This window comes from Lycium barbarum, chromosome 11, assembly GCF_019175385.1.
Source record: "Lycium barbarum isolate Lr01 chromosome 11, ASM1917538v2, whole genome shotgun sequence".
NCBI lineage: Eukaryota > Viridiplantae > Streptophyta > Magnoliopsida > Solanales > Solanaceae > Lycium > Lycium barbarum.
In genome coordinates this window covers 896,571-908,599 of record NC_083347.1, presented here as the reverse complement: position 1 = coordinate 908,599, position 12,029 = coordinate 896,571, and the positions used below count along the sequence as shown (strand labels likewise).

Below are 12,029 nucleotides of genomic sequence, written 5' to 3'. Positions count from 1 at the left end.
ATGGAGCTAATCTCCCAAGAATTCATCAAACCTGTTTCTCCCACTCCCAATCACCACAAATCCTATGAATATTCTGTTCTTGATCAGCTTGCTCCATCAAATTACACCCCTACACTTCTATATTACCCTCCTCCAACACTTCTTGAATATCATTGTTTGCAACAAATTTTAATATGCGGAAATAAATTATAACCACAAACAAAATATGAAGAAACAAATATTTTATTGATAAATATTGTGGGTACAAAATCTGTTTACTCCCTTGATTCTTTTCTCCTAATATTTCTCTATAGTTCAAGGACCGTTAGTAGCTTATTTCTCAAACGTAGGATGATTTGGATTTGGATATGTGGACTTTCTTGGGATGTATTTGATCTCCATGAAAGGATATTGTGGATCTTCTTGAAGTATTTAGTTGTCAAGAAACATCTGGCCACATATTGACCTCTTCTTGAATACCCATAAGTTTATGAGATCTCTGAGATATTGATCTCTTTGTAAATATCCAAGAATTTATGGATATTTGAGATCTTTTTCTTAGGGAATATGTGTCCATTTATATAGGCGTGAGCTAGGGTTTAGAGTAGAGTAGCCTCCAAGAAACCCTAACAGATATTGGGCTCAAGTTGTAGAGTCCCACAAAATTTCGATGTCTACAATCATAACCAAGAACCAAAGGCTACCAACTCATCAAGATTGAAACACTTAAAGAAATCCCTGTCTGAAATTCGAGCTCATTATTACCCTTTGGCAGGAAGACTCCGGTACTTCGGTGGATTGCAACGATGAAGGCGTGCCATTTATCGAGGCATTTGTGCACAATCAACGCTTGGAAGACATTCTCAAGAATAACCGTGACGAAAACAAAATTACTACAAAATCTTCCCTTCCACTCACTGCGGAATCATTTTCATCGAGTGTTTTGCTTCTTGTTCAAGTTACCTCCTTCGAATGTGGAGGAATGGTTGTTGGAGTTTCAGCTACCCACAAAATATTAGATGCTTCTTCTGTAATCACCTTCTTAACTGACTGGGCTACTTTGGCACGCCAAGATAATCCCAATTTTGTGATCCCACAACTTGTCCCCTTGGCAAAGTTCTTACCACCTAGTAATGAAGTACCACCCCCACCTACTACTGAAGCCAGTTTGACAACGGAGCCCTGTCGTACCAATATTTACGTTTTTAGCCCCGTTCGCATTGCAATTCTAAAGATTAAGGCAGCTAGTGAGAACACACCAAAACCTTCACGTGTTGAAGTAGTGGCAAGTATTCTGTGGAAGTGCTTAGCCGCGAACTCCAAAAGGCCATCTTTTTTAATACATTCGGTAAACTTGAGGAAACGCGTTGATCCTCCAATGCACGCTCATCATATAGGTAACTTCCTTGGGTTCCTAGTAGCATCCAAGAAGGAGAATGAGAAAGACGATATAGCTAACATGGTGGCATCATTACGAAAAGGGTTATTCGAGTTGGATGGCTATTAAGGGATTGTCTAAGCTTGATGGCTAGCATGAAGGATGATGTGGATCTCTACCAATTCACTAGCTGGTGTGGTTTCTCATTTTATGATGTGGATTTTGGATGGGGGAAGCCAATTTTATTTAGTACAATTGACATAAAATTTAAAAATTCGACAATATTAATGGATACAAAGGATGGTGGAGTTGAAGCTTGGCTTACGTTGACTGAAGAAGACATGAAAATGTTTGAGAAAAATACAGAGTTACTCACTTATGCAACTTTGAAGGCCAATCTCCCTACTAAGACATAGAGTTAACAAATTAACTTATTACACATAAACGAGGTGCGGCTATCATTTCTTTCAAGCTTTCTTTGATAGCCAAGATAATGACAGAACAAAGTTGAATAAGTTGCAAAACGTTCTTGTTTTGTGTTAAGTTGGAATCTTTAGTCCCTCTTATTAGGATAGTTCCTCCAAAGTATTGTTTGAAGCAGTCAAGTTTCAGTCTTTTTCTTAAATATAAAATGTGATATTTTGTCATTTCTAATTTTCCAGAACTGTTTTTGAATTAAGACAAAGCTTTTCTACTATCAATAAACATATATATGCTCTCCTCCTAGCATCTATTGATAGACTAGTTGTTTGATGAATCACTTAGGTCTTTTGCAGGAATGAGAAAACACCAATTTAATTCATATGGTTTAGTTTGGTATTTAACAAAAACAAAAGGAACCAAACCGATACACACACACACATAATTTCTTTCTTCTTTTCTAGTTTTATGCATATTGATGGTACTTGCATTGCAATGTTTATAGGACTATTCAAGAGTATCCATTTTCTATTGTATTCAGGTGCTTTATTCCTAGTCGAGATCTGCTTTAATGTTTGCCATGCTATTCATAAAGAGATGCAAGAAAGTTTCCATATTCTTGGTCAAGTTATTTAGCGTAGCGATGTATCCAAATTCAAAAGGTCAAGACAACAGATTCCAATGGTTTTGCACCCTTGAGATTTCTTTTTTCCTATTGAAATCATGATAATAAAAGGATTTCACAATTTTGTATAAACACACATAGTTTTTGATAATGAAAAAAATAATATGTGTGTTTATACAACCACACATATTTGTTCCTTAATCTTCAACCTTTCCCGAAAAATGTATGTTATGTAAATACTGTCTATCTTGCTTATTATTGCAATAATCATTGCCTAATTAGAACATTATTATCTTTCCTAAAATAAAACTCCTAACTTGCTCTTCACTATCCGCCGTTCCTCCTTTTATTTACACAGATACTTTTAAATTTATGATTTTCTGCACAACTTTTAAGGATATTTTAGTTATACCAACAAAAGAATAGCTTATCAACACTTTTTCACCAAACACATCAACTATTTATTACTAGTACTCACAGCTTCAACACTTTTATCTAAACACGTAACTGCTTATTTATAAAATCAGTTTCAGCATTAAAAATACTTTTCAGCAGATAAAGCTTATCAGCTATTTACATTCAGCTATCCAAACGGGCTCTATATTAGTAAGTAGTTAGGGGCGGATCTACATTGTAGGTTTCGGTGCTCGAGCACCCATTGACCCCGACTCGTAATATATATTCTTAGACAGAAAATACGAAAGAACTTATATAAATAGATGTTAAGCACCCACATATTAAAATGTTGGATGGGTGCTTTGGTTCTGAAACTGAGACTTATGTGCAATCACATGAGTACCGAAGGATCGATTCTCGGTTGAAGCAGCTTTTGGGAGTAGTCTTCCTTTTTTGGGGGCTGGGAAAGGCTTAGTACTTCTTCATTAGCCTCTTTTTTCTTTATTTACAATCTTTTCTTTTTCTTTCTTTCCAATCTTGATCTTTCCTTTTTTTTTTCACTTTTTTTATTTTTCATTACGACAAAAAACTTTAGTTTTCTGGAAACTTTAGAGTGAAAAACATTTGTAATTGTAGGCAATAATGCCATTGTTCAGCATCTTCAAAATATGAAAAGTCGTCGAATCTTAGAAACGTGAAGACTGTTTTCCCAAAAAGAATAATAATATTAGTTGTAGTTTCCTCAATGTAACTTGTGACTAGAAGTCTTTTTCGTAATAACAATATTAACCGCAGTTTTCTCGTTAGCTTTTTAAATTTTCACATTTAAATAATTATGTATTTATATTAACAAAGTGAGCGCCTACAACTTTAAAATCCTGAATCCACCACTGTTAGGAACCAAGTAAATAAATGGAAAAAGAAGAGTGAAAGTGAAACTACTGAATTGTGGAAATTCTAAATGGACAGTGAAAATACAAAACAAAAACTGGAAGTCATAGAAGCAGAAACAATCGAAATATCAAACCAAACAGTCACCAAAGAAATGAAATCAAACAGCTCATATGGAATTATTTTATAAGTATTTTTTTTGGAGGGGTGGTGGGGTGTTGGGTCCAGGGGGGAAGGGGGTGTGTGATGTAAAAAACCAAAAAAATAAAAAACTTTTAAGAACTCTTTTGGACGGTGGGTGGGGGATAGGGTCGGGGGGTGGTGCGTGGGGTGGTGGGAGTAGGGTTGGGGTTTGGTTGCGTGGGTGGTTGGGGGTTGGGTTGGGTAGTGGTGAGGCAGTTGGCTACAATGCCACTTGTGAGACTTGTTTTCCCTACGTTTATTAGGGAAGTCATTTTTCTCATTTTTGAAGAACTTGTCTTCGTAAAGAAAATATTTTCCAAAATTTTTTAACAAACGAACGTGAGAAAATTGAAAAACATTAAAATGTTTTCCTCCCTACAGAACACACCTTCAATTCTTGATCGGTTTGCTCCATCAAATTACACCCCTACTACCCTCCTCCAACACTTCTTAAAGATCATAATAACCAAGAACCAAAGGCCTCAACTCGTCAATATTGAAATACTTAGTAGGAAGACTTAACATGCATGTACATGTAGTTGCATGCAACGAAAAGGCCTAAACCAACCAAGGGACAAATTAAAAGATGGAGCTAGTCTCCCAAGAACTCATCAAACCTGTTTCTCCCGCTCCCAGTCACCTCAAATCTTATGAATATTCTGTTCTTGATCGGCTTGCTCCATCAAATTACACCTCTATACTTCTATACTACCCTCCTCCAACACTTCTTGAAGATAATAACCAAGAACCAAAAGCTGTCAATTCATCAAGATTGAAACGTTAGAAGAAATTCTTGTCTGAATTTCTTCCTCACTATTACCCTTTAGCCGGAATAATTGGAAAACAAAACATTTGTGTTGATTGCAACGATGAAGGTGTGCCATTCAATAAAATTGTTTGCCAGACCTGGCGTGGATCTCTACCTGTTCACTAGCAGGTGTGGTTTTGAATTTTATGATGTGGATTTTGGATGGGGGAAAACAATTTTTTATAGTACAATTGAAGCAAAATGAAGGAATTCTGCATTATTGATGGATACAAAGGATGGTGGAGGGAAAGCTCAAGTTGTTTTGAGTGAAGAAGATATGAAAATGTTTGAGAAAAACAGAGAGTTGCTTACTTATGCAACTCTCAAGGCCAGTTTCACTAATTAGACTCACAAAGAATGATAATAAAAAATTTAATAAGTTGGAAACAAGGTTCTTGTTTTGTACTGTATTAATTAAGAGGGAATCTTCGGTCCCTCTTAAGGGATAGTTTCTCCCAAATAGTGTTTTGACAAAGTTAAGTTGCAAATAATCTAAGGTTCTTGTTTTGAGGTAAAGAGGGAATCTTCAGTAGCTCTTTAAGGGATAGTTTCTCCCAATCTATGTTTGAAGAAGTTAAGTTTCAGTGCTTTTCTTAAATAAAATGTGATCATTTTTATCGTTTCTAATTTTGAATATCGGTTTTTCAATTAAGATAAAGCTCTTCTACTATTAAAGAGGAGAGTCAAAATAATGGAGTTCCAACTGTGCATTTCTTTTTATTTCAACCTCAGTTTTTGCAAGCAAACATAAGTTAAGAATATATACAGTAAATTGGATATAGCTACTGATATCTAACATAAAAATTCGTGTAGCAGCTTGCGCTTCCAATTCTCAGTCTACAGACGAGTGCAGAAAAGTAGCATTCATATACCCACTGATGGCCAACCAAAGAACAAACATAAATTTCTTGTTGAAACCTTTGAAAAAAAAAAAAGAGGCCATCTGTGGATAGTCAAAAAGACTAGAACACTGAGGAGGGCATAAACATTAAACTCCAAACTATGATGAAGATAGGTCATGAAACTTTTCAAAGTCAAGTAAACTTTCCATGTTAAACCAGAAACTAGTTCAGTATAGCAAGAAGTTGAAGCACAAACACCGAATAAATGGCTGCTTATATGGTGTATTAGAAGAAAAGAAATATAAGTTCAAAAAATTGAATTATAGGACGTTGTGTAGAGGATATGCCCATTAAAAACCAAAATCAACATCTTTAACTTTCTTTTCTTTAGAAAAGGCAAAAATTTGTAAATTTACATCTGAGGTCCAAGCGGCAACCTGTTCACAAATTGCTGATAAACCGATGATCCATTGGAGAGGTTCAATCCAGGATCCGACATAGGTTCCACCTTTGGTTCTTCCTTTGGGAACATAAATCCCATATCATGCATGGGTCGCGGCTGTCCTAGATTAGGGTGAAATCCAGCCATTGCTAGACCGGACAGGCCTTGCTGGTTCATCCCATAGCTAAATCCCGGGGTAGGTCCAAGGTGGGGCCTACCCGCAAGACCATATGAGCCCAGAGAAGGTTGCCTGTCAAACCGCGCCATGGCATTCTGAAGTTGTGAGGGCTCAGGCCTATGTAAATGGTTCTGGGCCGGGGCAGTTACAGGAGTCTGATGAGTGTTGGAGACCCCTGCATTAACATGACTACTGTTGCGAGCAGCGGGGACATCATGGTTGTGCTTCCCTTCATATGTGGTAATCACCGACTTCAGGTCATGTGAGGCCCTCTCGACATGCTTCCTTACATTGCAACCCGCACTTGTGCACTTGTAGTAACTCCTGGCAAAGGGGAAATCCATCATTTTTTGTAGAGGTAGCAAAATTAATCCACGAAAACATGACCCGCCCAACCCGCACAAGTATGGGCTGGTCATTGGTCCGCCGATGTATTAGCTCAACCAATTTCAGCCCATCAAAAAATTGGGCTGATATGTAAACCCATGAGAAATCTTATCAAAATATTTTCATTAAGGTTTTTTTTTTTTTAATTTGATATGTTATATAGAGTCATAATAAATAAATAAAATAGTTTTCTATTTACTAAAAAATAAAAGAACAAATAGAAAAAATTAAAACTTAGTAAAGGGGTTATGACCCGCTTTTTAGCCCATTTCATTTATTGATTCAGCTCATTTTCACCTGCCCAAATTCAGCATAACCACCCCCCCCCCCCCCCCCCCCCCAACCAAAAAAAAAAATGACACCCATAAATCTTTAGCAAACACCTTTACAAGTCAAAATTCGGAATTCTAGTGTCATAAATTTATATCAATGTGACAAACCTTGGATTTGGATTCCCCTTAACAACTTTTTGCCCATACTTGCGCCAGCGATATCCATCATCAAGGATGTCCACTTCACTTGTAGTTTGAACCACAACTCTTGGCTCCCTGATGGCTCTGGTCGCACCAGTCATATCTGTAGAGTAAGTCTCGAGCTTCCTAGATTATCAAAGAGATAAGAAACAATAAGTAATCAGGTTAATTTGATAGTACAGTCAAACCTCATGTTACCATTGTCAAAAAAAAAATAGTACAGTCAAACTTCTCTGTAACATCGTGTTCCAATATTTTTTGGCTGCTATAGCAAAATGTTGTTAAAAAGAACATATAATATAACATAACATGAAAGATTGGTTCCACAGAAAACATGGTTGTTATACCGAAATGTTGTTATAGAGGATGACCGTTATAGAGAGATTTCACTGTATTTTGGAAATCTTATTAAGGCTAGTGATGAGATAGAAACCTTCTTTTAGACTCAGACTCATCTCCTTCACCGTCATAACCTTGTGATACACTGCCATGAGTTCCACGATCATCTTCATCTTCATCATTTGAAAAAGTTGACGACACATCTACAGCATCCCCCGATTCCAACTGACTGTTATTTTGAGCAGGGAATCTGTTGCAGTACTCTGAGCCCAAGTTTGCTGATGATGTTACCTCAAGATTGTTGTTCCTCCAATCAAAACCTCCACCACCAGGTGCTTTCTGGATGTTTGCCCCACCTTGTTCTGCACTGTCTAGCTGTAGGTCACCAAGTGAATTTGTGGATCCAAGGGCTGATCTACGGTTAGGTGGCGGTTTATGGTGATTGTGGGCTCCCTTGTATATAATCTCAGTAATATGACCCTCTTGAGATCGCTCCACTTTCTTCTTGACTGGACAGTTTGGATGCGTGCACTTATAATAACTTCGGGGAAACTCGCTCCCTTTAACTTGTTTCTGCCCGTATTTTCTCCAATTATAACCATCTTCAGCTGGGGCACCACCAACAGCATTTGGATCTCCACCTCCTCTTTGATCAATGTCCTCATCTTGCAGTTCATCAAGAGGTGGAGAATGCTCCACGGTACTACCCTTGACATCCTTTTCAGCAGAAAATCTAACAAAATCAGATTGTTGATGAGATGTTCCATTCTGAGTCGGATTTTGTGTAGCTTCCATAGAGTGAGACAGAAGCGAGTTCTGTGAATGAACTGAGACTTCAATGTTTGAAAATCCTTGCTGAGAAAAATTGGACGGGTTCACCTGCAACCAAGACTAGCAAACAAGCTCAGAGATTGGAAACAAACAGAATATAGTTGCAAATGGGCAGGTCGAATCGGATACGGATGGGTTGAAAACGGGTTAAACAAAAATGGATAAAATATCCAACCCACCCATAATCAGATGAGAAAACAAGCTAAAAGCCAAAATAATCTTAGGCATCCCAGGAAACAAGAGCTAATACAAAAATAACAAGCAAACAAAGGGGTATTGACAATATTAATATCCAGATTATCCATCTGGATATCCATTTTTAAAAAGTCAGTTATCCAACCCATGTCTATTGGGTCGGATTTTGAATGGTTACTTGTTTCTTTAACCATTTTGGCCCTAAGAATATCTGTGCAGAGTGCATCTGAGAGAGAGAAAGTGATTACTCTGCTGGTCGTGCCAGGAAAAAGAGATGGAGCAGTCTCTGGAACCGGCTTGAAAGAAAAGGACGATGAATTGATACTCTCTAAAGCATTCTCTTTTCTCTTATCTGGATCCTCCATCATCAATCCCGAGTTTCTACTCTCGAAGCCAGAGGAAAATGGAAATTTTCCAGTTGTTGGGGATGGTTGCACCTACAAAACATTGATAGAAACTTTTACATGAAAGAGAACCTTACAAGTACCAAAAGAAGTTATCTTTGCATCAGGTCAAAGCCAAAATGATTCAAGCAAAATTGTGCCTCTAAATGATATACATATCAGAAACGAGATCTTGCAAGATTAACATCTTAACAATCTAAGACCTGTCCTGCATAAGTAACTACAGAGCTTGAAGCTCTTTTCTGAGTTCTGAAAACTTTGGTATGATGATTAAAATTAATAGCAAAACCGATACATGGACCATGATGTGAAAATAGGACTTGCAACTTCTTAAAACTCTGATTATTTTTTTATTTTTTTTTGCTTTTGTATCATATAAAGCAAGTAAAAGATCATGGATGACTGATTTTATTGTAAAATGGGCTCTCTCTGCAAGCAAACTTGAGCTAAAAGACTTCTGGTTGAAAAAATGTTTTATAATGGTTGTGCTACAAACTCAGAAAATGAAATCTTCTATTCAGAAATGCAGAAAAGAATTGTATGGAGTTCGATAAAATGCAAGAATTCAACCCCTGTAAAAGAGAATGCACATGACGGTGACACTCCACAAAAGACATGAATAAGTAAAAGTATCTGAGTTTTATCTACGAGCTGGATTTTTCTGAAAAGAACATAAACCTACCTACAACAAAGAGGTATCTAAGCAAGTGAGCCTATATCCTTATACAGCTTTATATATTACTATATTTTTACAATCGCAGCATAGAACAATCATGGACTTTTGCTAAAAAATAAAAGATATTAGGATCAGATTGGCTGTAAAAAAATATTCATTTTTTTCCGGAATAAGTTTTCACTTTATTCGAAAATCAGTCTGGCCATGAAAATTCCAAATTCAACTTGACGTTGGATTCCAAATTTGAAAAACACTTATAACCTGTTTTCCAACTCCATCTTCATAATTCGAAATAAAATGCTCTCTTCTCTCCTTTGCAAAAGGTATAACCCAACACAACTCCAACTTCAAAAATTCCAAATAAAGTGAAACATATTTGGTATCTATGGCCAAAAACCTACTAAAGTAGTTACAAATACGTGTTTTCACTTGATTCATTCAGTATATCAACCATGAAAAACTGTAGTACTTCTCATCATAGTCACAACTTTTCTTGTCACATTGCAGAATCAAGTTTATTATATCCCTTTCATTTGTTGTTGGCATGCCTCTTAAACTTCCAGCATCACAACATAGTTCAGACATAACAAAGTCATAAACAACCTAAATAACCAAGGTGTATACATACCAGTGAATTTGAGAGAAAAACAGGAGACTCTAGCAGGCTTGTTGGACTAAGACCAGGAGGAATAGTTAAACAAGGAGACCGAACTCCTTGATTGTGCGACAGATCAGCAGGTCTAAGGCTCTCTGTATTCAGCTTTGGGGCGTTAAATCCAGCTCTAGCTGCCAATCTTTCCAAGAGCCCTCCGCGAGAGGAGCTCATTTTCTGGTCAGATATCGCACTCAACTTCACCATTTGTTCACTGGCTGCACCAGCTTGTGCTCCATCAGAATTCTCAACATGTTCTTGAGTCCCAGAAGCTAAGTTTCTGGCGCCCTCAAAAGTTGATCTTGACCCAACATCATCACCTAGTAGTGAAGAGAAAAACGTTCTTGGACTTGGACTTGGAGGCATCCAATCTCCCATAATGGCAACATGATCATCAAATCCACCCATCAATTGTCGACACTGTTTAGCATGAGCAACTCCAAGGCCAAATTAACTGCAATAAGTAGTATGAAAATGAATATAAGCCACAAAGATTTTAAACCACATCAATTGTTAAAACAACTATTTCTTGAGTGTTTCATAATAATGTCAAAGGAGGAGTCACACCCGAGACCTTAAAGCTGTCTACTCATATTCACTCTAGGTATTTTAACTTCTCCTTTTCAAACTTTTAAGAGATAGCAAGTAGTTAGTGTTGCAGTAGATTCTCTTAGGAAAATGGTCTGACAAGCAGGGGCGGAGCTAGACGAACCCAGTAGCTTTAGTCAAAATCCTGTATTTCTGTTACGAAATTCGCTTAATATGTATAAATAATTTATCAAGAACCTAATAAGCCACATTTTACAATATTCAGAACCCATAAACTCAAAATTCCAGCTCCGCCTCTGCCGACAAGCATTTCTTAGAAATTATATATGTGTGCTTCAGATATTACATAACGAAGATCTCCAAACCAACCTCTCCATTAATCAATTTTCCTTCTATATCCACCATAAATGTATTAGAATACAACAGCATAAAACTATTCACATATATGCCTCCATTTATTTATCCTTTGGTTATCAAAATCCCCCCATCAAAGGAAAACAAACAGCCATATATTAATTACATTCCACAATAGCTGTAAAAACATGCAATTCCTGCAAGATAAGCTTAATTCTCCTGTTTATGACTGATTATAGAAAGTAAAGTTTGCATCTTTACTCAATCTTGAAGCACATCAAGATCTAACAAATAAGGAAACAACAAAAAGGGAAAGAAACAAATCATTTTTCAGGCAAAAGGGGTTCATCAAAAATTACCCAAAACAAAAAGAAACAAAGACAACCATAACCACTCACACAAACAAAGAAGATAAAAACCCAAGAGGAAAATCAATCATTAGAAAGTGATGATCAAAGAATAAACCTCTACAAACATTAAAAAAAAAAAAAAAAAAAAAAAGACAGTCAAAGAAAAGAATGATAAAAATGAAGAAAAACAAGAACCTTAATGGGATTTTCTTTTCTTTTCTTTTTCCAACTCCACAACCAAAGACTTTCTTTCAAGAAACAAATGGGAAAAAGCAAAAGCAATCAATTTTCTCTCTCTGTAGAAAATAGCATAGGTTGGGCACAAGATTATGATGTTGATTAGGCAAAGAGAAAAAATAATAATGATGATTGGAATATATGAATAAAAATTGAAAGTGGGGTTTGTTTGGATGTTATGGTGGACCTCTAAATGTTTTGGAATCTTTTGAAAGAGAGAAGCAATGGATTGGGGATTTTGATGAGACTTTTAACACAACAAACATTTATGATTTTTTTTTTTTTTTAGGGTAGACATATTACACTTTGGTGTCGTTTGGTGCATGATATAAGCTCAGATATTTCAGCACTAATTTTTTATATTATATTTGGTAAAAAGTATAAATTTATTTTGGGATAAATATATATCTTGTACCAAATAAGGTATAAAATGCATCTCA

General features: G+C 36.4%; 1 protein-coding gene and 1 pseudogene across 4 annotated transcripts; one reads left to right on the top strand and one right to left on the bottom strand.

The window, feature by feature from the left end:
• LOC132616930 (vinorine synthase-like) lies at positions 1-1,900 on the top strand (annotated as a pseudogene).
• Positions 1,901-5,765: 3,865 nt separating this feature from the next.
• LOC132616929 (probable WRKY transcription factor 2) lies at positions 5,766-11,822 on the bottom strand. Of its 4 annotated transcripts, none has more exons than XM_060331704.1 (6): positions 11,548-11,822; positions 10,076-10,553; positions 8,616-8,804; positions 7,436-8,232; positions 6,970-7,128; positions 5,766-6,466 (listed from the first exon to the last, which is right to left on the bottom strand). In XM_060331704.1, the coding sequence occupies exons 2-6, from the start codon at positions 10,505-10,507 to the stop codon at positions 5,935-5,937; spliced, it is 2,109 nt and encodes a 702-aa protein (XP_060187687.1). In that variant the 5' UTR covers positions 10,508-10,553; positions 11,548-11,822; the 3' UTR covers positions 5,766-5,934. The 4 variants fall into 4 exon arrangements, with proteins under 4 accessions (XP_060187687.1, XP_060187690.1, XP_060187689.1 ...); XM_060331707.1 differs by having other exon boundaries at positions 7,436-8,220; positions 11,548-11,821; XM_060331706.1 differs by lacking the exon at positions 11,548-11,822 and adding an exon at positions 11,362-11,385.
• Positions 11,823-12,029: the final 207 nt, after the last annotated feature.